The 27881-nt window shown below is 57.9% G+C and overlaps 1 protein-coding gene across 1 annotated transcript; it reads left to right on the top strand.

Moving 5' to 3' along the window:
* The first annotated feature begins 1246 nt into the window (after nt 1–1246).
* Nucleotides 1247–25559, top strand: LOXL1 (lysyl oxidase like 1). Its single transcript, XM_047863784.1, has 7 exons — nt 1247–2820; nt 16670–16778; nt 19665–19802; nt 20279–20435; nt 21244–21339; nt 22998–23113; nt 25220–25559. Exons 1-7 carry the CDS (start codon nt 1671–1673, stop codon nt 25224–25226), a joined length of 1773 nt encoding a protein of 590 aa, XP_047719740.1. The 5' UTR covers nt 1247–1670; the 3' UTR covers nt 25227–25559.
* Nucleotides 25560–27881: the final 2322 nt, after the last annotated feature.

Here is a 27881-nt window from a genome sequence, read left to right as displayed (position 1 = left end):
CCTGTCTGGAGTATGAAACCTAACCCCACGCGGGGTTGCTGAGGGGCCCATGTCCATCGGTTGCTGGCTGGATTAGGAGGGTAAACAGATGCCAGAAGTCACCTGAATCAAGCCCCACTCTGAGGCACAGCACAATGGGTGAATGAATGCTGAGGACCAGGGCTCCAGGGCCCCCCCCCCCCCAGGAATGTCTACACTGGCCATCTTCCCCCAGGGGGGCTCCAGGAGTTTCCAAAGTAGAGGAGGATCTGCAGGGGCCAAGTTAAGGGCAAGTTCTTCCTAGGTGGTGTATAGGCACAGGAGGGAAATTTCTGTCCTTCAGTTCATGAGCAAAGTTGGAGAAGGCAGCCCAGAGGAGGCTTGCAGAGGGTGACTTCTTGGATGCTAAGACATTCAAACTTCTGGAACCTCCCAGCTCTGCTGTCCTCAGAGAGGACAGAGAAACTCCCAAAGCACTCTTGAGGACCATCTCGTCTCATTCTCCAGAGATCAGATGTGACAACTGGATCAGAATGGAGAAGAGAGAGGTTTGCCCAAGATGACCCAGCAACTTAATCACAGCAACAGGACCGGGCCTAGTTCCCCTGAATCCCTCTTTCTGCTTTTCTATGCTGACAGCACTTAAGGCCTCCTATCTCATGTCAAAGATAGCCCCTGGGTCTCGTTTTTAGCAACGTGCACACTCAGGTTATTGCCAGGCTATGTTGACTCAAAAGACACAGAACCGAAACTTCGAGTGAGGTGATGCGTGGGAAGCTGACCTCTCCCAGGATTTCACAAGTTCTGCTCACCACAAGGGCATGCCCCCATTCTATAGACTGGGCGAGTAAGGCCCAAGAAGGAAAAAGCTAAAGCTCCAGCCCCTTTGTACTCAGCCCAAGGAACTGAGGTGCACCTGGGGTCCAAAATTCAGCATGTCCCCAAATAGCCCACCAACAAGGAGGGGGTCTCTTAGCACTGACTTCGGAGAAGGGGAGCTCTGGAGGTCCTGGGGAGAGGCTGGAGTGGACAGGAGTCAGGGGCTCAAGCCCAAAGAGACCAGCGATGCTGGGTCCAAAGCAGGGAGAAATGGCCATAGTGGTAGAGACACCCCAGCCTTGCTCCGCCTGCCAGGGCCCCACTTACAGACACACACCCCCAGAGGCTCCTTTCTACTCCCTGCTCCATTCCCTTCCTCAGAGGCAGGTCTGTGGCTTGGCTAGGAGCTCCAGGGACTGAGGGAGCACAGCAGCTGTGGGGCAGGCAACATAGCTAAAAGCCGGCGGGCCATAGGGCCCCGCGGAGGAGGCCCCAGCAGGCGGACCAGGCTGCCCGAAACCTCCCAACGCTCCCAGCCTGTTGCTTATTCATTCAGAGTGGGAAAGCGCCAGCCCAGCGGCCAGCCAGTACCGGGCTGGCCATGTAAGGCCCCCAGGCAGTCCTGCCTGTCCGGTGCCCTGCAGAGAGCCTCGTGCAGCCCTGGGCACCGCCCCTGCCCTGCCCTGACCCCTTGGCCTCGAAATGCTGTCATCGGAGGAGCCGTCCCGCTCGGGACAAGGCCAGGATGGACAAAGCTAGAGCTGGGGCAGGCAAGGAGCCGTCCTGTCCTCGAGGCCGTGGGAAGAGAAGCACGTACAGGAGTACACTCCTGAGAGCCTCTCGGTCCACCAGGCCTCTGCAGAGGGGCCACCATGGCTGTAGCCCGAGCATGCTGGCAGCTGGGGGCCCTGGTGTGGGGCGCCTGCCTCTGCGTCCTGGTGCACGGGCAGGAGGCGCGGCAGGGGCAGGGCTCGGACCCGGGGCGCTGGCGGCAGCTGATTCAGTGGGAGAACAACGGGCAGGTGTACAGCCTGCTCAACTCCGGCTCAGAGTACGTGCCGGCCGGGCCCCAGCGCACCGACAGTAGCTCCCGGGTGCTGCTAGCCGGCGCACCCCAGGCCCCGCAGCGGCGCAGCCAAGGAGGCCCCCGGCGTCGGCAAGCCCCGTCGCTGCCCCTGCCAGGGCGCGTCGGCTCGGACACCGTGCGCGGCCAGGCGCGGCACCCGTTCGGCTTCGGCCAGGTGCCCGACAACTGGCGCGAGGTGGCCGTCGGGGACAGCACTGGCATGGCCCGGGTCCGCACCTCCGTCTCCCAGCAACGACACGGGGGCTCCGCCTCCTCGGTCTCGGCCTCGGCCTTCGCCACCACCTACCGCCAGCCGCCCTCCTTCCCTCAGCAGTTCCCCTACCCGCAGGCGCCCTTCGTCAGCCAGTACGAGACCTACGACCCCGCGTCGCGGACCTACGACCAGGGCTACGTGTACTACCGCGGCGGCGGCGGTGGCGCGGGGGCGGCGGCCGTGGCCTCGGCGGGGGTCATCTACCCCTTCCAGCCGCGGGCGCGCTACGAGGAGTACGGCGGAGGCGAGGAGCAGCCCGAGTACCCGCCGCAGGCCTTCTACCCGGCCCCCGAGAGGCCCTACGCGCCGCCCCCGCCGCCGCCGCCGCCGCCGCCGCCCGCCGACGGCCTGGATCGCCGCTACTCGCACAGCCTGTACCACGAGGGCACCGCCGGCTTCGAGCAGCCCTACCCCGACCCGGGCCCCGACGCGCCGCCCGCCGGCGGCGGCGCCTACGCCGCCGACCCCCGCCTCGGCTGGTACCCGCCCTACGCCAACGTGCCGCCCGAGGCCTACGTCCCGCCGCGGGCCGTGGAGCCGCAGCCCCCGTTCCGCGTGCTGGAGCCGCCCTACCTGCCGGTGCGCAGCTCCGACGCGCCCCCGCCCGGTGGGGAGCGCGGCGGCGCGCAGCAGGGCCGCCTCAGCGTGGGCAGCGTGTACCGGCCCAACCAGAACGGCCGCGGTGAGTACCGTTCCGCGCCCCGCCGCCCACCCTCCGGGGGCACGATCGGTCACGGTCATGGCCGGCGGAACTGTTCCATGGGCCTCCCCTGAGCTAAGAAAGGAATTCCACAGCCACCGTGCGTCTCACCTCCCAACCTTCCCCGGGTCCTCTCATCGTTAGTGGCAGCATTTGACCAGGGAGGCCTGGGCTCTGACCCTGGCTTGATGGGTAGGGGCTGGAGGCCAGGCTTTGGGAGGAGGCACCTTCCAGACCTGGTTTGGGTCATCTGGGGACAAAGGGAAGGAGCCCTTCTCCCTGGCCCTCCCTCATTTCAATCAGGGCACCCTTGGAGATGCCCCTGAGCCAGCCACACAGGGTGAAGCAGGGAGCATCAACATCAGAAAACTTCAGGGTCAGCAGGGTCCTAGGGGATGCCCCTGGAGGTGTGGCAAGGTCCCAGGCACTAGCATCTGTGAGCTTGGCCTGGTTGAGCAGGAGATTAGGGAGGAAGCCCTTCCCCTAGGCAAGAGTCCAGACTAGATGACAGGAGTTCCTTCAGAGGGACACAGCCAGGGCCAGACTAGAGAGGTAGTGAGGCATTGGCCTGGGTGCAAAATTTAAGGGGATGTCAAAAAACTCAGTAATCAAGAAAAGTAATATTTTAATGGCGTTTTTAGATCAACAATAATGCAAACATTAAAAAAACCTGTGATGAACAAAATATCCAGCCTTTAAGTAGAGTTAGTGGTGCCATGCCAAGCCCTATTGGAGCCTGAGGCAAACTGAAAGCTCAGAAATACTGATCCTGTCTTTATTTAAACTTTTGATATTTTGTTCATCACAGATGTTTTGGCACTAGCTTTGGTTTTTAAAAGTATTGCCTCAAATACTACTCATCTTGGTTCCTGAGTGTTTTGGCGCCCAGGCCAGTGTCTCACTTGTTTCGCTCAGCTCACTCTAGTCCTGGGCGTGGGGGAGAGTCCTGGGAGGGAGCTGCCGACAGGCCTCCCTTTTGGCATCTTTTGGGGGGACAGGGGACGTGAAGACAGGACCTAGTCTAGGGAAGGCCCAAGCCGTCTGTATGTGAGAACACAGCGAAGGGGCAGATTTCCTTCTTCAGATGGACAACTCCACACATGCTCTTAGCAGGCAGGCTACTGTGGTGAGGGCCCACTTGTGGTCTGGCCAAGGTTAGCTGACTGTTGGCCCATCTTCTGCTGTCCTAGAATTCCCCCTTTCCGCCTCTGTAGCTGCCAGTCCAAAGTCAGCTTTGGTCAAGGTTTTCCATGCAGTCCCCTGTGTGTCCACATCGCAACCCTGGGCTGCCTCCTTGAGGCGGCAGTCGGTGCCCCGATTCTCTGCTCGGCGGCGCTGAGGTCGCTGCGTGGGACTCACCAGGGGAGGGCTGAGCCCTGCAGGGCCCAGGGGCACAGGTACACTGCCCACCCCCCTCCGCCAGCCTTTGCTACTCTGGCTCTGTCAGCACTGGGACTGCTGTCTTGTCTCCAGCCACACTGACCTGGGTGAGAGGCTGCCTCTTGGGGGTGGAGGTAAGGTTTCTGTCTCCCTAGCGGCAGCTGGAGCCCAAGGCTAGGGGTGAGGAAGGTCCACACTGGTAGCACCCACTCCTTCACATCCCTGGCATAGCACTCAAGTTGGGTGCTGAATCCCACTTCGAGAACCTGCAGGAGCTCAGGACAGGAGCTGGGGGCGGCGGGGGACTTCTGTGATGACGAACATCCTCCTGCCCAGTGTGGCCTCACACACAGCTGGTCCTCACCAGGACCATCCTGCAGCAGGGTGCTTCACAGTTGTGCCTCATTTGCTCCTAGAGCTCCTTGGAGGAGAGGTCATCCCATCTAGAGGGAGCTAAGCTTTCACAGTGGCTCTTCTTAGAATACACAACCTCAGAGTGGGGCTCAGCCAGAAGTGCCCCACTTTCTGGGCAGGGGAGAAAACTGAGACCTCAGATGCCACAGAACTGCTGGCAGAGTCAGACCTGGGACTCCCATCTGTGCTCCAAGCCAGTGTGTTTTCTAGGGCCGCCTCTTTGGCCTGACAGTTCTTAAAGTTCAGAGGCCACCGGCCAGGGCAAGGCCAAGTCTGGACTGGGGGTGCTTGGCGCTCATCAGGGCCTCTGGTCTTGCTCTTGAGCCCCACAGTTCATTTGGGGTTAAAGACATTTCCCCTTAAAGGTAGACTACCAGGCGCCCAGTGTGCTGGTATGCATCCAATCCAGGCCGTGCTCTGGGGGAGGCATAGCATAGGGGACACATCAGTGCTATGGTTGGGCAGGCATTAGAGGGATGAGCTAGGGGGGCCCACACAAGGGGCCTCCCCAGTCAGGGGCTAGGGGCTCAGAGAGGACTTCCCGGAGGAGGAGGTACCCCTGCATTGCTGCAAGCGATGGCCATCAGCATCCTCCAGGTGCTCCTTCCCCTAGTCATGGAGGGGATGGTGGGAGGGAGTCGGGGGGGGGGGAGGGTACAGGCTAGTTTGGGGCTCACTGAGAAGCCAAAGAGGGAACAGTACCTTCTCCCCGATCATTGGTTCCCCCTCCCCACCCTGCTAGGCCCAGACCATGGAAAATCCCAGTTAAGAGAAGGCCAAGCCTTGTGCTTGAGATCAGACCCCCAGGCCCGGTGTGGGAGTCCAGGGCAGATTCTCCGGGACTGACCTCATTCCTCCTGGCCACACACCCAGGGGTCTGAGGCTGGGTGCTGGCAGCCTGTGTGTGTGTGGGCGTGGATGTGTCCTCACAACACCAAACACATGTGCGCACCGCCCACGTCCCTCCATGTTTGGGCAGTTTCCAAGCGCCTGTCCAGAGCCCGGTTTATTCCTCTGGCGCCTTCACCCTCTTCCCTCCCACCCAGGGCTGGGGCTGCCCAGGCCTCCTGCAATACCATTGTCTCTGACTCTGAAACTTGTAACTGGAGAGAAAACCAGGAAACAGAGGCCCAGAGAGGGTCACATACTTCGCCTGGCTCTCGGCAAATCCACGCAGAGGGCTGGAGGGTGACTGGTGGATTCCCGGGCCCAGCTGTGGCCCCTGCCTTTCCCTCCACCATGGCCAGGCCCTCCTCTCCCAGCCCCTTTTCTCTGCTCCTGCCTCCCCATAGCCTCAGCTTTTCTGAGCTGGTGGTCTTTGGGCTAAGCTGACTCCTGGTCCCAGAAAACCACAACTCTTCTCGCAGGGCTCCCCTTTTCCAGCCCCGGCCTCATTCCCCGGCCCTGGCAACCCTGTGAAAGCAACATGGAGCCGCCTCCCTGGCCATTCTCCCGGGGCATCGCTGACGGCTGTGCCAGCCTTGCCTGGCGCCGTCCTCCGTCCCTGTCCTTGCATGGCCAACCAGAGCCCAGGAGGAAGCTGGGGCTGCTCTCAGCCTGTCCCTGGCCGGTCCCTCTACATGTGGGGCGGATAAATCCTTGCAGTGTTGACCATATTATTCTCCCGCTCGAGAGAGTTTTATAACTCCTGAAGGCCTTCAGGATAAAACTTAAATGCCTCAGCCTATTGCTCTAGAACCAGAGGCATCTCTTTCCTTTTCTCCTCCCTGTCTCACGCCCCCACAGTCCCATGGGAACTGGGCTGCTCCTCAACCTGGATGTTTCACCTCCCTGCACACCCAGGGATGTTCCTAGGGTACTCCCCTCTCCATCTAGCGTCCTGCACTCAGGAAGCCAGACGGGGCCCCTTAGTCCCTGAGAGCAGCCCCAATGCCTGGCCCAGCCCCTACCCCCCCCACACACACACACCCCCAGGCCACCTCCCCATCTCCAGGTCACCTCCCTACTTCCACAGGGCTTGGAGTAAATGCAGGGAAGGACAGAAGCAGACCTCTACCCAGAAAGTGTCCAGAGTTGAGGCCCCAAGGCAGGGAAGATAATAACAACCCAGCCATTTGCTGAAGGGTACCCACTGAGCTGGGTGGCTTAAATGTGCAATTTCATTCATTCTCACAGCCTCCTGGGAAGGTAGAGGTTATGCTCCTCTGGCACAGATGAGAAAACTGAGACCTAGGGAGGTCTCACCGCTGTGCCGCTGAGCCAGAATTCAAACCGAGCCCGTCGTCTCTGCCTTGCACGGAGATGACCCCAGGAGGACCCACACTCCACCTACGAGCGGGAGGTGGGGGTGGGGTGGGGGGCAGGGAGAGAGCCTGGGCCTCCTCCACCAGCTCTCTGGGCCTCAGTTCCTCCAACTGCAACCCGGGGACAGAGAATGGCACTAGCGTTTGTGGGCACTTAACCATCACCCTTCGTCATTCCCGCAGCAGCCCCACCAGCCAGCTAGAGCCCCACCAGACGACTCTTTGCCCCGTCTCATGGATAAGGTGACAGGCTCATTTGCTGATTATCACACGACCTCTTAGTAGTGAAACCAGGATGGCGGTCCCATCCTGGGTTCTTAACGGCCATACGTAGTTTTTAAAAATGTTATGTATTCTTGCTTATCCCGCACTCCTCATTTATCCACTCATTCGTTTGGTACTTCACCAGAGATTTGACTGTCTGCTGTGTTCCAGGCACTGTGGTGACAGGGTGAGATGGGACAGTGGATCTGCAAGGCCCTGGACGCAAAGAGTCCCTTCTCGGCGTGGTGTCCACAAAGCCTTGCAATTCTCAGTGCAGATTCCAGGGCATTTATTTCACAAGCACTTCTGTCATGCTCACTAAGTGTCTTATACTCTTCCTGGAGCTTCAGGATGAGAGGCACTGAATCCTCAGGACAACCCTGGGTATCATTCATCCCCATTTTGTAGATGAGTAAACTGAGGCCCTCAGAGGTTAAGTGACCTGTCCAAGGTCACATCACTGGTGACCGGTAGAGCCGGAATCACAGCTCAGCCTCCCTTCTTCCTTCCCTGAGGTTGCTTTGGGTGCTCCTTCAGGAAGAAATGGAGCCTTCAGGCCGAGGAAGCTGTTGTAAAGGCTCAGGTGAGCTGTGGCAACAGAGGGGCCTGGGTCCTCTTCCTGCTCCCTGTTTGGCAGTTGAAGGTCACTAGTGTCGGAACAAACAAGTTGTGTCCCAGGCAGCCTCGGCTCAGGCAGACTTCCTGTCTCCTCTGTTATCATCCAGTCGTAAGACCACATCCTTTCTCCCCTGCTCTCAAACCCTCCATCCCTGCAAAAAGAGACAGTTCCTATTCTAAATAATAATAATAGCCGCTGATATTTCTTGAGCGCTGACTATGCCCCAGACACTATGCTAAGCATTTTGTTTTCTTTTTTTTCTTTTTCATTTAATCCCCCCAGCAACCCTGTGAGGTAGAGAGTATTATCACTGCCATGGTGCAGACCAGGACTAGGCTAGAGAAGTTCACAGTCCCTCATCCAAGGACCCCAGCCGACTCTCTGGGAAGGGTACGGCTCCTTGTCCATTGTTTCTCTCAGGTCTACACCTCCTGGAAAGCCAAAATTTGGACGTCTGCCTCAGGTTCGCAGGCCCCACACAGCCTTCGAGCAGGGTGGGGCGTCATCAGAGCCTTACGGGCACCAGGCTGCGGCCACACTCGACCTGGGAGTTCTGGCCTCTCGTCCCCCCTCCTCCTTCTCCCCTAACCCCGGGGAGCCCCCATCTCAGTGTCCTCTCATCTCTGAAGGGGCCCCCCCCCCACCCCCGCCAGCAGCCCCGGCCTGAGTCCACCCCACTCGTGTCCAAGCCGGGAACACATGGGAAACTCCCCAGGGCAGTGTTGGAATAGCAGGAGAGGAAGGGAGGGAGGAGGCGGGTGGGCCGCCCAGGCAGCCCACACCTGCTTCCAATTCCCGTGCCGGGCATTCCTGCGGAGCGGCAGTCGGCTCAGAGGCCGGAAGGAAAGGCTGGGTCTTGTCGCCTCCCCTGCTCTGACCTAACAGCCTCCTCGCCGCAGGCAGCCGGACCCAGAGGGCCTTTTTGTACGGATTCGGGATCACAGGGCTAGGGTTGGGTCCGGGTCCTCTCCCCCTTGCTGACGGGCACTCCGGAACTGGGCATTTTAGTGCCACCTAGAAATGAGGTGTCGGAACGCCAGAGCCGGAAGGGACTCGGGTGGGGAAGGCTTTGCCATCAGAGCCTCAGGAGACAACCCACCCTTCCTCCTGCTTGTAGACCAACTGGAACCATGAGTTTTCCAACCCCAAAGCTGATCCTTTGTCAAAAGAAAGGACTTTTGGAGTCAGTCCCAGCCTTTGCTTGGTAATGAAGTCTGCTCGTGCAGGCAGATGCTGCCAGACCCTGCAGGTACTGAGGCATGTGCTCGCCAGGGCACACAGGTGCCAGGCCCCGAGCTGGGTACAGAGAAGTCGGGGGTGCGTCAGACCCAGCCCTGTCCCCTCCGAGATCTCGGCCCAGCAGCCAGAAACCAGGCTACGGGGTGCAGGGGCCCAAGCCCACCGCTAGCTCACCCGTGTCTCCAGCCCCCACCTGCCGTGCACCCATCCCCGGACCCACAGCTGGGTGGCAGGTTTCTCATGAGGAAACTCATCCATTCAAGAAATATTTATGGGTTGTCTTACTGCATGCTGGGCACGGTCTAGAGCTGGGTCTTCATTAGTGAAATGAAAGGGACAAAACCGTTGCCTTTGTGGGCATTCTATTTTCATGCATAAACATAATAAATAGGTAAAGAATAGAATGTGGTGAGCACTGACAAGATCTGGAGGGGGAGGGGGGATGAGCAGGTTGCTGGTTAAGGTCGGCCTCAGGGAGGTGACATTGGAGCAGAGACTTGAAGGAGGCGAATGAATGAAACACGCAGCAATCAGGAAGGGCATTCCAGTAGAAGAAACAGGCAGTACAAAGGCCCTGAGGCAGGAATTCCTGGGGTGGGGGTAGGGGGGTTCAAGTGTGTTCCCGGTTTGCTCACAGCAGAGTAGCCCAGGAGTTAGGGGCGTGATAGGAGGCAGGTCAGAGAGGTAACAGGACCCTGGAAGACACTGTGAGGACTTGGGCTTTTACTCTCTATCCGCTGGAGAGCTACTGCAGGCTTTGAGCTGAGCAGTGACGTTTAAACAAGGTCTCTGACCACTAGGCGGGGATGGGCAGTGGGGAGGCCGGCAAGAGGCTGACAGGAGGCTGGTATAGAGATCGAGGCGGAGGTGACAGCGGCAGGCAGGGCGGGAACGATGGGGGGGGTGGTAGTCAGATTCGGGATCTATTTTGGAGATGGAGCTGATGGGGTTTCCTGACGGGCCGGATGTGGGGTGTAAGAGAAAGACAGGGGCCAGGCGTAAGACAAAGGCGTGTAGCCTGCACAGCAAGGTCGCAGCTGCCATACGCTGAGATGCGAAGGCGGTGGCCGAGCAGGTTTTGTAAGAACGACGAAAGTTCAAGTCCCTGTGAAGGGTCTGAGGGGCAGGGAGGGACCCAGGGGACAGAAGCACCCACAAAGACTTCTGGAGGTAGGGGCAGGGGGCACCCCGCCGGCCTGCAGGGGAAGGGAGGGCAGCAGGGGCGGAGGCTGTGTTCACACGGAGTAGAGTGTGAGGAGGTGAGGCGTGCAGGGAGGCAGCAGAGGGAAAGGCGGCTGACCTCCCCAAAGGTGAATGTCCGCCTCCTGCCAGCTCAGCCCCAGCCTGTTCCCATTGTCACTCATCTGAACGCACAGCCCCAGATCCCCTCCTCGGAGTTGGGCCCTGCGGCAGGGAGGAGTGAGGACTGTCTCTCCCAGTCGAGTGGTGGGCAGCAGACGTGAGCTGGCAGAGCGGTGGTCAGGACTGACAAGGTAGGCTTTGGGGCCTGAGGACTGTGTGCCCCTGCAAGGCTCTGGGTGCGTGTATAAGCCCGGGATTCCAAGACGAGACACCGTGGTGTCAGAGGCCAGGGGCAGAAGAGGTCAGGTTTGCTAGCGAGTTGCCTCCTGACCCTGCGGGCTATGAGATCTGAAAGGCCGGGTGAAGGCCAGACCACAAAAGGCCTCAGCTGCCACCCTGAGAAGTCTGGGCTTGATTCTGTAGGCAGTGGGGACCCACCGCAGGCTCTGGGCCTGGCTTTATGGCTCTCGTGGCTCCTTCTCCCGGGCCGGGATCGCCCCTTCATGGTAGGATGTGGCGAACCCCACAGCCACCTCGCCGACCTGCTCGCCACACTGGGGTGGCACCACCGGACCAACCCTGACAATTTAATGTCCTGATTATCAGATGATGATTTCACAGGGCTGGGAGCTGCCCGCCTCCACCCCGGAGGGCCTGTCAGCTCATCTCTGTGTGAGCTTGCTGCTTTCCCTACCTAAGGGCTCCTCTGGAGTCTGGCTGCTGAGCCAAAACATCCTGCTGCACACATATTTCACAACCCACTGACCGGTTCCTGCTGGACATTGTTTATCCTCCAGCCCCAGGCTCAAGAGATTAGGGCTATTTTGCATTCCACTTTCCTTCATCTGCTTCTTGTGAGCAGGAGGCCTGGGGAGGAAAGAGTTCAAAGGAACTGAGGTTTATGGAACCCACAGAAAGGGGCAAGCCAAGAGGGAAACAGGTGAGGTGTGGGCAAGGGACAGGAATGTAACCACAGGCCCTCTGCACTGGGCAGCCTCCAGGAACCGCTGAGCAGGAGGGAACAGATTTCTCATGAAGCAGGAAGGATTTAGGTCAGACAGTGGGAGAATTTCCTGGCTGCTGAAGTATCGTCTGTAGAGGTTGTGAGAGGTCTTGGGCTCTTGCCCGAGGCTGGGGAATAGACCAAAGAGCTCCTGAAAAGTCTTTTAATCTCCAAGTGTTTTGGGAGCCATCAGACTGCTCATGGGCAGGTTAGGCTAGTGTGTCCATAGTCCAGATGGGGAAACTGAGCCTAAGGAAAGGGAAGGGACTGTACAATGGGGGATTGGATGGGATGGCAAACTTGCCTTCCAATGTCTTTCCAGAGAAGGTCCCAGCCAAGTCCTGCCAGGGAAGAGGGAGACAGGCCTCAGCTTCCCCCAGGCTGGCATGTAGGTCAGCTTGGGGTGGGGAGCATGGCCAACTGTCCAGAGCACCTTGTGAAGGGGCCCTGGATGCCCACTCAGAAGAAGCTCCAGGGACAGAGCAGGAATGCAGAAGATCCTCATCCTCGGCTCTGTGTCTTCCCTGTCCTGGAGGGTCTGACGGGGTCCCCTCCAAGGCTGCCTGCAGCATGGCCTTGGGACCTGATTCACCTATGCCCAGCCCCTCCCCAGCCGAGCAGCAGCCTGGCTTCAGCTACCCCAAGGGCCTTTACTGCCCTCTGACTCAGTGTCCCTCTAACCCTGGCCCAGACCCTGGTGCAGCCTGAATCCCTATGTGCCCACCCCCCACAGTCAGCACATTGCTTCTGGGGAAGGGTGCCCAGGACTGGCCCAGAGCTCCAAAAGGCCTTGAGTAGGATAGAGAATGATCAGAGCTGGATAAATGGAGGCAGTGAGGCCTGGAGAGGACCCAGTCCTGCCTCGGGTCACGCAGAAAGTCTGTGACAGAATAGGTTAAGAGGCCAAGCTCCTGTCTGCCTCCTGGGAGTGGAAGGCAGGATGCTGTTGGTGACCAGGGACTCCTTGGGTAGCCTGGGCAGACTGTACAGCCACACTTTCCATGGTTGGCCCCATCTTGGGTGTCCAACCCAGAAGACTGGCCATATTGGCCACGGAAGGTGCACACTGTGGAGTCCTATTTAGCAATGACAAATAATGAGCTAGGTAGATCTTAAAAGTTTATACATTGACTGAAAAATCAAGAAACAGGATGAGACTGTGAAACAATATCATTTATGTACTTTAAGGATACATACCCACCCCCAACACGGTGCAGATTTTATACAGAGACACAGATGTTCAGGGACATATCTTAAGGTCAGGGGTGATGATGAAGCTTAAAAAGAAATGTTATTCTGGGGCACCTGAGTGGCTCAGTCAGTTAAGCATCCAACTTCAGCTCAGGTCATGATCTCACAGCTTATGAGTTTGAGCCCCACCTGGGGCCCTGTGCTGACAGCTCTGAGCCTGGAGCCTGCTTCGGATTGTGTCTCCCTCTTTACTCCTCCCCCACTTGTGCTCTGTCTCTCTCTCTCTCAAAAATAAATAAACACTAAAAAAATGTTATTCCAAAAGGGGGAGCCTCGTGTAGACCAGTGATAATGGTTTGTTTGCTCCGAAATGAGAATTATGCTTAATTCAGTCTCTGCATTTAAAGAAATGGGGGTGTCTGGGAGAATTTCCCACTGGAACCCACTCTATAGAATCTCCAGTGCTGGGTCCAAGGGTTGCATGATTCTATATATTCTGGATAAAAGGTTCCAGGCCCTCCTCAAAATTGTATCTCCACGACTGAGGGTTCTCCTGCCTTCCGAGTAAGCTTTACCCTCTCTCTAGAGACTTCCTTTTAAAATGCACACTTTTAGGGATGGGGGATAAGCACATGGTCCAGTTATAACTGTCTTTCACTCCACATTGGCCACCCTGCCTGGAGGGCCTGTTTGTTCCCCATAAGCCAGAAAAGGCAGACCAGTCCCCTATTCCTGCATCCGCGAGCCCCCGCTCAAGCCTTCCCTCACCCCCTTGTGACAACACATGGGCTGCCCCCCAAGTCCCGGCCCTTAGGGGCTGAGATCTCAAGCCTACAGGTCCCACTGCTGATGGAATGCCTCCTGGGAGAGCAGGAGGAGAAGGAGGCATTGTTCCTTCCTAGAGAAACATGCCAGCTGAGGGAAGGGCCTGGGGTTCCCAGGGGATCCCCTCCTCTGAAAGGCATAGGGGGACCAAGCCTGAGCTCCCAAGGCTACTTTCTTTTCCAGCAGCTTCCCCCAGTGTGACAGAGGTGGAGTATGGCCAGGGGAAGCCAGTTAGGGGAGTCACAGGACCCCTGTGATGATCAGAGATACAGGACAAAGAAGATAAAATAATAGGAGTGATTCCATTTAAGTTCTAGAAAAGGCATAACTGTCTAAGGTGATTGAAAAGCAAATCAATGGTTACTTGGGGTGGTTGGGGGAGGAAAGAACTTACTGGGAAAGGCAGGACAGAACTTTCAGGGATGATGGAAACAATAATTAGCTTGATGGTCGTGGTAGTCACGCTGTGTATGCCATTTGTCAAAACTTACCAAACTGTGTATCTTAAATCTGCATTTGACTGTGTATAGATTATACTTCAAAAAAGTTCATTTGTATAAAAAGAGTGATAAGTAGAGTCCTAGGAGGGGGGGGGGGAGCTCCTCCTAGGGCTGCTGCAACTCACTGTGCCACCATGGGCAAATTCATTGCCCTCTCTGAGCCTTGGTTCCCTCCAGCACCTCCATGTGCACCTCCATGTGCCAGGGCACCTCCATTGCCCTGGTGCCTTGCAAGGAACAGGGTAAAATATGAAGTATTAAGCCACTAACCACTAAAGAAACTTGCCTGACAGAGGCCAATGGGACGGGGCAGTTAGTCAGCCCCAAAGCATGGTAGGTTGCCTGCTTAGGGGGTGAGTGGTACCCAGTGCAGGATCTGGAGGGAAGTAGACAGAGGTAAATACGATGACATCTAATTATAGATCAATACAGATCCAGCGGGGAGACAGGAGAAGTATGTGAGCCTGGAATGTCACTGCCAGTCAAGGGAGACTTCTTGGAGCAGAAGGCACCCGTGTGAATCTGAGATTCCTCAACAGTAAGAGGAAGATGGTCCCCTGTGGCCAGGGCCAGGGCTCAGATTGTGACCAGCAGCTCTGAGCTGTCTGTCCTTAGTCTTCCTCCGGAATCCCCACAGGTAGATGCTACAGGTGCCCCTCCCCTCCATGGCTTTGAAGTTTACAAAAAAAAAAAAAAAAAAAAAAAAACAAACACCACCCACTCAGTTATAACCAACAAGGATTAATGATGTCAAAGCAATTCCCTAAAAATGGTTGTGAGTACAGAGTTTTTAGTCCATAATCTTGAGGTTCCGAGTTGTTGATAGGTGTCAGACCTCAGTGTGTGGCCAAAATTAGGGCTCAGTATAGGAGCAGGGTCGGGGCTCAGTCACAGGCCAGGAGTGGCACCAGCCCTCGCTGGCCCTGAGTACTTCTGGCCTCTTCCATAGCTGGCTTTTCTAACTTCCCTGGACTGCACAGCCACTCCATGGAGTGGCCTAGAGAGGAAGGGTCGGGCCAGAAAAGCTTTGAGGAGCCATCTGTGCATTGTTTATTGAAACCGGGCCTGGGGTGGGGGAGGCAGGCCGTCTGGCGCCAAACACTGGATCTCGTGAGGCTTCAGGCCCAGCTAACCCACCCCCACATGTTGCTATGGGAAAGGCACTTTGATGATGGGGAGAGGGACCATTCCCGTCTTCCTCACCTCCCCCGCCCCCACCCCCCACCCCACCAGAGGCTTCCGGGGACCAGAGCGCGAGAACCAGCTTGGCACCGAGGTGGGCCCTCGCTTTGAGGGCCCTAGGATCCCTTGAGAAATGACTGCAGGCATTCCTGGAGCTTGAGTAATGGGACCTAGGCTGGCCAAGACGGCCCCCCTCAGCCAGGAGCCACCTCATCCTCACCCACCCTTGTGCTCCAAGCTTCTTCTCCATTCCGAGTAGGTGAGATCACGCTGGCTGCCTGGACCAGGCTCCCGCATGAGGCCCAGGCCCAGGGTGAGCGGGGCTGGGGTCTGGAGCCCAAGGGATGTGTGTGTGTGTGAGGGTCTGCCTCACCTTCGGGACCTGGAACCTGACAAGAGGGTTTTGGCAGCAAGAAGAGGGGCCGGAATCCGGTCTGTGTGACTCAAGTCCCCGTACCTTACTTGTCCCCCAAGAGCAGAGAGCTTGAAAGAAACTAAGCAACCTGTAGGCTCATGTCATTGCTTATCTGCCAGAATCCCCGAAGCCTGAGGGTGAGGGGACAAAGAGCCCCCGGCTGGCAAACCCTGAAGTCAGTGGCCAAGCTGGGATGGAGCTGAAGGCTCTGGAGTGCCCCCTGCCCACCTCCTACCCCGCCCTGCCCCCACCACTCCCGCACGCCTGGCACCAGATCAGATCTTTCCTTCTTTATTCCAGTGCGGAGACGGTCTAGACACCTGAGTTTGGTTTCTGCTAATTCCTAATTACGCTCCCCGGGACCAAGTTGTGCACAGACGTGGGGGAGGTGCAGGGTAGACAGATCCCTGGCTCTAGCATGTCCCAGGGTACAAGTGATCACAGGAGCTGAGCAGACTCCCGACTTCCCTGGGTCCTGCAGGGGAGGAAGCCGGGCCCCTCAGGTTGCAGGCCAGAAGCTGCAGACAGGGGAGGGTGCGGTCAGGTCTGGGGGCCGATGGCAGGAAGAAAGGAATCCTGAAGAAGGTCGGGCTGGGCGCCCAGTCCGAGAATCCTGCCCTGTCAGCAGCCTGTTCTGGGGATGTGTTTTCCCACTAGCCCTTCCCTTCCTGTCCAACCCCACTTGTGCCAACCAGCACTTACCTGGCCCTGCCCATGAGCTCTCTGGGACCCACGTGGGGCCAGAACCCAGGGTTCTCCTGGTGGTTCAAGAAGAAAGCTGTCTGCAGACGGGGGCTGGGGTCTGGAGGCCTGGGGAACAAGGACAGGGAGGCAGTGTCCGGAAATTGCTCGCTTCAACTTAGTCCTGCCTCCAGGCCCTTGTTCGTGCTGGTCGCCCTGCCAAGAATACCCTTTTCTCTAGCTCACCAAACCTTATCCTGCCTCCCAGACCTCGCTCACGTCCCAGCTCTTCCAGGGGGCGCTCAGAGGCTCCCACAGCATGGAGCTCCCCCACCTCTCTGGCCCACACCTGAGCCCAGGGGAAACAGTTCCAGTCACACCCCTGGCTCAGGTTGGGAGGCTTCCTGGAGGAGGCGACAGCCTGTGTAGAGGAAGGAGAACAGCAAAGGGTGCTTGGGGCTGGGGAGGTCTCTGGGCATTAGCCGTGGTCAGCCTGACACCCCTCGATGCCAACTCCTTCCCCCACCTCCATCTACCCCACTCCATCCCCAGGTCTCCCTGACTTGGTCCCGGACCCCAACTACGTGCAAGCATCCACTTATGTCCAGAGAGCCCACCTGTACTCTCTGCGCTGTGCTGCGGAGGAGAAGTGTCTGGCCAGGTAAGGAGGTGACAATGAAGCATGGAATGTCCGGACAGGCTCTGGGACTCACCCTGAGCCTGTGCTCATGCCAGCCAGGCTGCCTACAGTCTGAATGACCCTGGCCAAGCCTCTGAGCCTCTCAGGACCCTGACCTCTTCATCTGTGAGCCTTGCCTGCCCGCAGGGAGTCAGGAAGAGAAGGGAACAAGTGAGCATTTCTGTATAGGTCACTGTACAAGGAACTTTACTGGGGCATTTAATCTTCACTCCAGCCCTGAAAGAATGAAGTCGCCCCAGGCGACTGGGGAGCAAAGAGAGGAACTAAAACTTTTCCAATCTGAGCTGCCTCACGAGAAGGTGCTCCCACAAGGACCCAGGGAAGTCCAATGGGGGAACGAGCCTTCAGGATAGAGGGCAGGAGTACAGAGCCCTCTCCAAGGAGGACAGGTGTGGCTCTCCAGCAGGGGCAGTGGGCGCGGGTGACAAAGGGGCCCCAGTTATGCGTGGCAGTAGAGAGACCAGGAAAGGAGACCAGTTTGCAAGAACCGGAAGGTGAGCACAGCCAACTCTCCGTTATTCCTGGGCGTCTCTGCCTCCTGCAGCCCTTGCTTCTGAATTTATTAAAGGCGAATATTCTGTTCAAATACATATGCTTTGGGGACATCTCCCTGTGCTAAAAGAATCTGTTAGAGATTACATTGTCCTGACTCGTTTGTTGACATCTCTCTATGTTGAGAACATCTATTTTTCTTAATTACTCACTGCCTTTCCCCCCCACCCCTTTGGAGCCTTAATTTACTTTCACTTTTCAGTATCTGGGAAGCCCTTTGGAATTTCCACATTTTCCCACTTATGGACTTGCTAGTGCACTGCCACTCAGTAGCTGACCACAAGGCCTTATCTGTCTGTCACGGGATAAGACGCTTACACCAGATTGTAACTTCACCCACCGCTTCCTAGGTCCAGAATGTCTTGCCCTTGATCGTGGGTGACCAAAAGCACGGAAAACGAGACTGCGGATAAGGAGGTCCACTGTACCACTCCGCTGGCCTGCCCAGTCAGGTCTGGTCTCCCCTCAGTTGTCCCCGGGAAGGGAGCATAATGATCGTGTTCCTGCTGTCACCAGTCCCTCCAGCAGTGAGCACCTGACAGCCTGCAAGGCAGTCCACTGAAGCTGAGTTTTGAGGAGTTTGAGTCAAAGCTAAATTATCATCCCATCTTCATGAAGCATCCTGTGGGCCCAGACCCGAGCTCCCAGATGGGCTGGGGAAGAGGCAGCCCGGCCCCCTGTCCCGGGCCACTGGAGAGCGGCCCCTCAGCCGCCCCGATGACAGGACCCAGTCACAGAGAGGGGGAGGGGAGCTGGCATGAGTGGCTCATGGTCAGAGGAGGAGAAAATGATCAGAGGAGGAAAGGCCAGCAAGGGCCGAGGTGGCAGAGGAAGCCGGGCGTGGGGCACAAAGCTAGGAGAGCCAGCGGAACTGAGGCCTGGGATGGTGGGGCTCTCCGGGATCACGGGCGGGCGGCGTGGGCGGCAGGCAGGGCCCAGACCAGGGAGGGGACGTGCTCCAAGTCTCACCGCGAGTTTGTGGCCAAGCCGGGCCTAGAACCTAGACCCTGATGGGTTCCCACGGTGTGCCGGGCTGAACAGAAGGGCAGGATTTAACCGAACAGAGGGAAGGAGGATGTTTTGTTCCAACCCAGACACAGACAGATTCCAAGCCTCCCCCAGACAAGGCCAAGGGCCTTACGTCCTGGCAGACAGGAGCCTGCACCGCCTGTTGTGCAGACATCCTCTCAGAGAGAGCTGATCCCCACAACTGGCCACCTCCTGCCTCTGGCTTTAGGACCCAGACCTTAATGAGTGCCAGGGGAGTGCCCCTGAGGCCGGCCTGGACAATTATCAGCAGTACGACGAAGGGGGGGGAGCTCCAGTCAGCCCTTCTGCACGTGTGTCTCCGTCTGCCTCCCTCCCCTCGCTGCTGTCCCTCACGCCTCTCCTTCCCCTCCCTTTCTCTTTTCACAAAGCCCATGTCGGCTGGGAATCAGGGGTCAGCAAGCAAATTGTGAGCAGGCAGTCTGCCTCAGACCTGTGCTCCCCAAACAGAAAAGGGCAGATCATTGTTCCAGAAGCCACACCGTCAGGGAAAGGACCTAGTCACACCGACCTAGCTCAGAGGAGCATGTGGCATCAGGCTGTGCCATAGGCAGTGCTGCTAGAGCTGTGATCACAGGCCATCAAGGATCTTCTTGGTGGGGCAATCAAGGCAGACTTCCTGGAGGAGGGAGCCTGTGTCGCGCTTAGGAGGCTGGGTGAGTTCTGGGTCCGACGAACAGCACGGGCAAAAGTATAGATTAGCATGAGTGAAGTGCGTTTTTGAGAAACAGTGTCTGAAGCTGGAACCCAGGATGTGTGGGGGAGCAGCAGGGCAGACAGGAACGGGAAAGTGAAGAGACCGTGACATGGAAGAGCCCGAGCCTGTGTCTTAGTCCTGCACCTGAGACATGGCGTACTTTGGTCAACAACCGGGGCCCCATCCAGAGGAGGGACCACTTACCAGCATCTCCTGGATGGGGCCATTCTTAAAAAGCCCTCCAGAGATATCAATAGGTCCCCCCGCCCCCAGAGGCTGTCCCCCACCGAGAGTCACCTGCAGATGAGATTGTCATCGCCAGACCAGACGCTGCTTTAGAAAGACTCCGCTGGCAGCTGCCGGCCACAGGGTGGAAGCCGCAAAGGAGGGTACAGCCAAGCCCGTGTGGTCAGGAGAGACGGGGAGAGACCTGAGCCCCAGCCTCAGTACAGGGAGTCAGTTGTGAGGACTGTCAGGGACAGGTCAGCTGGCTCTGGGCGTTGGTGACACGGCACCCAGCCCCACCCCGGTCCCCCACCCTGTCCCTGCAGCACGGCCTACACTCCCGAGGCCACTGACTACGACGTGCGGGTGCTACTCCGCTTCCCCCAGCGAGTGAAGAACCAGGGCGCCGCGGACTTCCTCCCGCACCGGCCACGGCACGCCTGGGAGTGGCACAGCTGTCACCAGTGAGTGGGGCCCTCTTCTCCCCCATAGGTGCCCGGGGAGGGGCAGGGGCTGGTGGGAGGGCCCGGGTGGGGCCCCTCCTCTCCCCCCCCCACCGCGTATGTGCTCGGGGAGGGGCAGGCGCTCCCCGGAGACATTTGCTGCCATGGATGCACCACTGGGGCAAGTGTTCCTTAGCGAAAGCTAGACTGCAGGAGGGGGACCTAGGAGGATCCGTCTTAGGGGACAGAAATGTCTAGAGTACGGGGAATTGCCCAAGGGAGGCTGATACAGGTGGGAGCCCAAGAAGGACGCGAGGAATCCTGAGGGGGTGCCCTCCCAGGGGACCTGGCCAGGTGGGGAGCCCCAGAGATGCTGCCCTGAGGGACACGGGGAACCAAGGAGCCCCAGGAGCCCAGACTGGTCAGGAGGCGGTGTCACAGGAAGCCCAGGGGTGACTAGGCCCCCTTCTTTCCCTCCTCTTGTCCTCTGCCCCCAGACATTACCACAGCATGGATGAGTTCAGCCACTACGACCTGCTGGATGCAGCCACAGGCAAGAAAGTAGCCGAGGGCCACAAGGCCAGCTTCTGCCTGGAGGACAGCACCTGTGACTTCGGCAACCTCAAGCGCTACGCATGCACCTCTCACACGCAGGTCCGGCCAGGCGAGGGCACCGCGGTGGGGACACGGGAGCATGGGGGTGAAGCCTGCCCCGGGGGAGTGGGGCCAGGGGGGACCAGGGAGCAGAGAGCGACGTCCAGCTGGGCCAGGCTGAAGATGGGTCAGCGCCAAGGCTCCACTCAGCTCCGTCAGCGCAAGGGTCTTCTCACGGGTCATCAGGCCACCACGGGGCCCTGTGGGGGCCGCCCACCCCCCTCCCCTGCCTGGGCCCCTCCCTGCATTGCCTCCCAGGTGTGCTGCCCAAGGAGAGAAAGGAACATTGCAGTGAAATGTAGATGGCGTGGTGTTCCATTGCCTGGTCGTCCACCCAAATCCACCTTTCTATCAGTCTGTCCAAACATCCACCGAGTGTCTATCTGTCCTGCCCCTCTGTCTCTTCATCCAGTCCTCCATCCATCTCTCCAGCCATCCCCCTCCTTCAGTCCCTTCCGCCTGGCTATTAGACCTCCCTGTTGTCTCTCTGGTCCATCCACCCACTGGTTTCAGAAGGGACACACCCTGGGGCACCTGGGTGGTTAGGTCGGTTGAGCATCTGACTCTTGATTTCAGCTCATGTCATGATCTCACGGTTCTTGGGTTTGAGCCCCGCACCCGGCTCTGGGACTCTCTCTTTCCCTCTCTCCCTCTCTCTCAAAAATAAAGAAATAAACTTTAAAAAAATTAAAAAAAAGAAGGGACACACCCACTCTGAACAGCTACCCTGGGCCAGAGGAAGGTGGGGCCAGACTGCTGGAAAGGCACAGGGTGGCACCCCAGCCTTGATCCTGTCCCCTCTTCCCAGGGCCTGAGCCCCGGCTGCTATGACACTTACAACGCGGACATCGACTGCCAGTGGATTGACATAACTGATGTGCAGCCCGGGAACTATGTCCTCAAGGTGGGCCTCCTGGTCTGGGCCACTCCCCCTACTATTGCTTGTGCTCAGTGCCCCTGCCTCTGGGATATGCTTTAGCCACCGGGGCACCCCCTCCTCCCCCAGCTGCTGAGGTGGCATCCTGGACATCAACCTGGAGTGGGGGTCTCCTCTTCCCCCTGGAGGCTCTTAGCCTCAGGCCGACAGAGCCTCTCTTTCCATAGAGACACCAAGGCACCTTCGGCCCAGGTGCGGTGATGCTACAGGAGGCAGTGACACTGTCTTCCCTAAGCGACAGAGGATTTGAAGTGCGGTGCACCCCCCTGTCTGCAGACAGGGCAGGCTTTGTGCCATCTGGAAGGGGACCCTGCCATTCTTTTGAAGAGACCCTCCACTCCTCACAGTGACCCCTGCAAAGCCCAGGGCTCCTGTGACCAAGAGTCCCTTCTGGCCTGAACCCCTCCTGCAATGAATGCTACTCCCGAGCCACTTCCCTGGGGGTGGGGTGAGAGTGGGTAGAAAAGCATGTTAAGGACACACAGCCCCATGTGGTACATCCATGCAGGCTGTGCTGGGGCCGGGGCATCGCGGTCTCACCTGGGGAAGTCAAAGGTCAGCCTCCTCTGTGAAGGTGCAAAGCAAAGGTGGGGAACCATTCCACCAGGGCTCCTGGACCCGCAGCTCCACACCCCAGAGCAGCAAAGACAGAGCTGTGAGCAGTGACGATGGGCTTGGGAGGTGCTCTAACCTGCATGAACACAGCCTGCCGGGAAAGCTGCATTCAGAACACAGCAACCCGGAAGCCACTGGTTACAGTCCGGTCCCAAGCACCTCCCAGCAGGCTCAGAGGCCCCTCTGCTCAACTCACCCAGGGGCCAGGGTTCTTCTCCTTCCCTTGGTTCATCCACTCACCAGACATGTACAAAGGACCCTCTGAGTTCCAGGCACTAGGGACTGGAACCGCATAAGTAATGCACAATTCCTGCCCTTGGGGAGTGTAAAGGATTTAAAAGTAACATGTTCTTCCATGTTCTGCAAATATTAGTCTGGATGTAGCCTACCCCAGTGAAGCGCCCCCTCCCCAGTTAATCCGACATTTAGCAGGCTTCCTGTGTCCCAGTGGTTCTTCAGACAAAAGGCACGGGTGGGCCATCATCTCACTGAGCGTCAGGTTCTCCAGCTCCAGGGCGGGAGATGCCACCTGGCAGCAGACAACCCTTCCATCGGTCATGTAGACAGGCATGGGTGGTAACAGGGTGCCAGCCTCAGACTCAGGAGACCAGCCTTGGTATCCCTGCCCAGCCCCTGCCCCCCATTCACTGCTGTGTTCCCTGGGGCAGTGACTCAACCTCTCTGACCCTGAGTGCCCAATGGGGGGCCCACCTCGCCCAGGCTCTGGCTCCGGGGAAGCTTCCCACATTCCTATAAGGGTGATTTGGCAATGTTTTCTTTGACCACGAGTTGTCTCTTCTTTCCTCTCTCTCTTTCCATGTCTCTCCACCAGTGTGGCTCTGTCTCCGTATCTCTTGGTCTTGAGGGGTCTTCCTCCATCGTCCTATATCCTTCTGTCGTCTGTCTCCTCCACGTCTGTCTGTCTGCGTCTCCGGGGCCTTCCCTAATGACCAGGTGAAATGCAGCCCCCTGACCAGGTCCCTTTGCCCTCTGCTCCCCTTCTTCTTCAGGTTCACGTGAACCCGAAGTACATTGTTTTGGAGTCTGACTTCACCAACAATGTGGTGAGATGCAACATTCACTATACAGGTCGCTATGTTTCTACAACAAACTGCAAGATTGTCCAGTAAGTGCACACCCACCACCCTCCCCTCCCCAGCCCCTTTTCTACCCTTGAGGTCGGGGGCGGGGTGGGGGGGGGGTGGCCAGGGAGTGGCAGGCAGGGCTGCATGAAATACACAAGATACCTGTGCTTTGAGTCACCTTCCTGGCCAAACCCAGCTGCGGCTGGGCCCAGCCCACAGGCTAAGCAGGAGGAGCCTCGTCCATGCCAGCCCCAGGCTGAGTGCTGGCGGTGGAAGCCGGGCCCTGGCCTGCTGATCTGGGGCCAGATTGTGTGGCTCCAGGTGGGAACCAGCAGGAGGCAGCATAATTGGGTGGAAGTCTGCAGTCCTGCCTCTGAGGCTTCCTCGCTCTGTGACCATTGGGCAGGTCGCCTCACCTCTCCGAACTACTTTTCGCAACTACAGAATAGGCCCTTCCCCTGTAGGCTTGTGAGACTGAAAGATTGAAAGGCCTGATGTCTGCGGGTTGGAGAATCCTTCATAACGGTGCTCAGTGAATCGTTAGTGGCCTTATCAAGTGGATTGAGTTAAACAGCCCCGAGTTAGAACTGATACTGGCTGGAATGAGCTTTCATCCACGCCTGGGCCCAGTCGTAGGGGAAGCTGATGCACTCTGGCCCACGCCTTTGGCGGGGTCCTCAGTTGCCACTTTGCAGAGGGACCCTCTGCTTACAAACTCGCAAAGAAACCCCACCCCACCCATGTGAATTTAAAATGATCAGACTACAGCAACTCTTTTCCATTTAAAAACAAACAAACAAAAAGCCCAGGAGTTGCTTTAGGCCATCAGCTGGGTGACAAATGGCAGAGATTCCAAGGCCCAGAGAGTCAGCACATGCTTATCAATGATTGACAGGTAGGAAGTTTAGCCGGTGACCAGGCTCAAGGCTCAGTGTGTGACCAGGGGCAGGGCTCAGTGTGTGACCAGGATTAGGGCTCAGTGTGTGACCAGGATTAGGGCTCAGTGTGTGGCCAGGGTCAGGGCTCAGTGTGTGACCAGGATTAGGGCTCAGTGTGTGATCAGAGTCAGGGCCCATTTAGATACAGCCCTTTTACCCTTGGCTGCTACCATTAAGCTAACTGTTCACACACACCACCCCTACCCCCACCCCCACTACACCACGTATGCTAAAAATGAGAACAGCAGCCTCTAGTTGAATACAGAGATCAGATTCCTCATAAATTGAATTTGATCAAAATTGTCAAGGTCACAGAGTCTGTCTAAAACAACTGACTCCTGCCCCATCCCTGGCAACTTGGCTCTCTCATAGGCCTGGGTTTCTGACCTCCTTCCTCCTCAGGGCCTCTCTTATTCAGCCATTCCCAGTTCAGGGGCCATCTCAGTGGTAGAGGGCCTCTGGGAAGCAATTCTGGGGAAGGAGAAAGAGGAAGGAAGGAAGGAAGGGGCACATAAGAAAAAAGGGGGTCGAGGGATACGCAGGGAAGCAGGGAGCCTGCATCCCTCTCTTGTCCTGCCTGCTGCTGGGAAAGGTGGATTGAAAAGCATCCCATTTTCCGGCGATGCCATGAGCTAGGCCCCTCAGCAGGGCAGACAGAGAAGCAGCCCTATGCACCCCTCCAGCTCCCCTGGGGCCTGCGGGCCAGGGAAGGCTGAGGCCCTTCTTTCCAAGCCCTTTACATAAGTGCTTGGAAAGGCTCAGGTCTTATTAGAGCGTCTCTGCTACCCTGACCGCAGGCGGGCGGCCGGGCCAGCGCACAGGAAGCCGGACGCAGTGTTCCCAGAAAGGCCATGGGACTGACGCCTGTGGGTTTCGCTCATGTTTCTGAAAAGGAAGAAGGAGGCTTTTTTGAAAAGTACTGAGTTAGAAAAAAAAAAAAAAAAAAAGTGTTTCCAGACAGTAGCAGCTCTACTAATGGCCTACAAAACACTGTGGAACTCGGGGCATGGGGAGGGGGTAGTGCAGAGACCGCACCCTGGGTGGGTCGGTGAGTCCATGAAGCCCCTCTTCTTGAAGCTGGGGCCTCCCGTCCCAGGGTTCTGGGCTGTGGAAGGGGAGCCCTTAGCTTGGGAGGCAGAGGTGGGCTTGCTGACAGTCGAGTGAGGGGTCCTGCCCTGCAGCCTACCACTGTTCTCTTTCTTTCCTTAGATCCTGATCTCGGAGAGGATGGACACACGGCCAATGTCCCCACTTCCCAAAGCCGGCCCGGCTCCCCAGGAAGCCTCCTGCCAGGACAGACCTGGCCCCAGGGGCCCAGCCCCCACCCACAGGCAGGGGCAGCTGGAAGCTACAGGCATCCCTCCCTGCCGGCCTCAGGGAGCAAACGCAGACCGAAACCACAGGGATTCCGGATGCCAGGCCCAATTTTGTACTTAACTCTTCTCTACAACGTTATTTTGTCGATGGTTGGTTTTTATTTTTTGTATTTTGGCCTTACCACAGAGCAAGATTGCCCAGGCCCCGGGCTGAATAAAACAAGGTTTTTCTACTCTGTGGTTCTGCATGTGGCCTGCCGGCTGGACTGGCCAAAGCAAAGTTGGGCTCAGGGGACATCCTCGGGCTTCTTCCTTCCCCTAGCAGAATGTGGAAATGGCAGCCGCCACCTTCCAGGACCACAGCTTGACCAAGAGGGCATCCAGCCCAGTGTGGAAACCCCGTGGGTTTATCCCAAGGCCAAGCCCACAGTGTGAGAAGGGGCCCACATCCCTGAGAGAGGGGTCCTGGCAGGATGGGGTGGGCAGCTCTAGCCCACTCACCCCTCCTCGGGGTCTCCTTCCTCTGCCTCCCCTCCTCCTGCAGCCTCGCCATCCCCCCCCCCCCCCACTTTCTCCCACAGTCACTCACTCTTCCAGCCACCTACTGTCTTACTCACATATTGAGTTCCAACTGAATGCCGGGCCTGTGCTGGGGCTGAGCATCAGTCTTGCTCTGGGGCAGTTCACAGGGCAGGGAGGAGAGTGTTCACCACACCTAATGAGACAGCCCCGGGGAGATGGTAGAAACTTCTGAAGGCAGGTGGCATCTCCCAGGAAGGGAAGGGACAAGAATCTACTTGGCCGAGGGGAGTCGGGGCAGGAAGAAGCAGAAGGAAGGCACCTCCCCTCTGTCCCTCCCACGAGCCCTTAGGCTATCTCGGCTGGCCCCTGCCACCTGCTGCTGCTGCCGGCCTCCTTCTTTCCTAGGGGATTAACACTAGTGAGAAAGGGCAGGGCACTTGGTCCAAGAACCAGGGCTCTAGGGTCCAGGGCCAATTCTCCTGCTCACTGGCTGGGTGACATTGTGAAGGACATTGTGGAGAGGGAGGGCTTCTCGGAGCCACACAGTTCTAGAAGGGTCCTGGCCCCAGCCCACTGGAGCCCTTGGACCACTCCCCAGCCCAGTCAGCAGGACGGGGTGAAGCATGGCTGCACCCTCCCACCTTCCCCGACTGAGCCGTGAGAGGCTTCAACTCTCCCCTGGCACAGGGTGGGTGCTGAGACCCTGCCACTCTCTGTGAGGGGCTGGAGAAGCCTGTCATCCAGGGGTCCCCCCATTCTGCTGTATTTCTTGCCCACGTATGCCTCAGGGATGCTGTCTGATTCCAGCCCCAACCCTCTCCTTTCTAGGTGTCCCCAGGAGTGAGCAAGGGAGGTCTCAGACAAGGTCCCCAATTCCAGACAGAAGGACCCTATAAGGTAGAGTCAAAAGTCCCCAATTTCCGGGTCAGACGGCTGAAGTCCAGAATGCGAGCCTGTCTGAGGCCACGGGTGAGTTCAAACCAGACCCAGTGCCGGAACCCATGCTCTAACCCAGGCCAGGGCTGCATGCCAGGTGTGTTCGGGGGGGTATATCTGTGCTTTCAGCTCAAGAAAGGCCCCTGGGATGCACAGTGCTCAGGGGCCGGGGGGTTGCTGCTCTCCAGGGACCAGAGGGTTGAGGAGCATCACAGCAAGAGGAGCAGGATTGCCTTCCCCACCTGAGCCCGAAAAGGATGATTGCCTGGAATCCTTCACATTCCAAGAAAACGCTATGGGTTTGACCAGTCAGTGAGGTCCTCAGTGCCACACAGGGTCCCTCTTGGTCCCGGGCAATGCTTGCGTGCCCCACCTGAGCTCGGCACTCAACCCCCTCCCAGGGGGGAAGAATGGAGACCTGGTGGGTGAGCCATGACTCTCAGCACTTCCCTCCAGGGGTTCACAAAGCCGGAGGGTCTCCACCAGCACATCTAGGCACTCACATGCAGGAAGCCACCTATGTTGCAAAGGGCGTCCCGGACACCTGCCCAGTACCCCCCACCCTGGGCTTGCTCAGCGCCCATGCAGAGAAGCTTACGACTCTCAGAAGATGCTGTTAGAAACATCTCGAGGCACAATGGGCTTCCCTTCAGCCTCCTCTTAGGTCGAGGCCACAGAATGTTAGGTACTAACAATCTGGGATGGGCATGGCCGGAAAGCAGGAAGGACAGAGAGCAGATGCCATGCAAGTGGCAGGGGTCCTGCCTGTGGCCCTAACTCTCCCTTCTGGTAGGCCCCCATCTCCCCATCTGTGCCCTAAGGGGCTGGGCTCCTAGGGCTCCAGTACTGATCTTCATCTGCCAGCGAACTGGGCAGGAGAAGAGAAGAGAGGGGAGGGTGGGGAAGGGGAGGGAGAGGAAGAGAGGAGAGGTGACCCATGCAAAGCCCAGGCTGTGTGGGGACAGGCCTGGGGACTGCTGCTGGGCTCAGAGCAGGGCAGTCAAGGGAGAGACTGCAGCCTGGGGAGGGCCTGGGACATCACTGGCCATGGGGGACGCCACAGACAGAGGCCTGAAGCGGGGGCATCAGATGCCAAA

Source organism: Prionailurus viverrinus, chromosome B3 (genome assembly GCF_022837055.1).
Source record: "Prionailurus viverrinus isolate Anna chromosome B3, UM_Priviv_1.0, whole genome shotgun sequence".
Lineage (NCBI taxonomy): Eukaryota > Metazoa > Chordata > Mammalia > Carnivora > Felidae > Prionailurus > Prionailurus viverrinus.
Note: the sequence above shows the minus strand (reverse complement) of the source record. Positions and strands in the feature narration are given on the sequence as shown.

What these genes read in the sequence shown, in the direction of transcription:
- LOXL1 (XM_047863784.1), top strand. Translation starts at nt 1,671, where the DNA reads ATGGCTGTAGCCCGAGCATGCTGGCAGCTGGGGGCCCTGGTGTGGGGC. An exon ending in GAGTGGCACAGCTGTCACCA is followed by an intron (nt 19,803 to 20,278) that starts GTGAGTGGGGCC and finishes CTCTGCCCCCAG; the next exon opens with ACATTACCACAGCATGGATG. An exon ending in CATGCACCTCTCACACGCAG is followed by an intron (nt 20,436 to 21,243) that starts GTCCGGCCAGGC and finishes CCCTCTTCCCAG; the next exon opens with GGCCTGAGCCCCGGCTGCTA.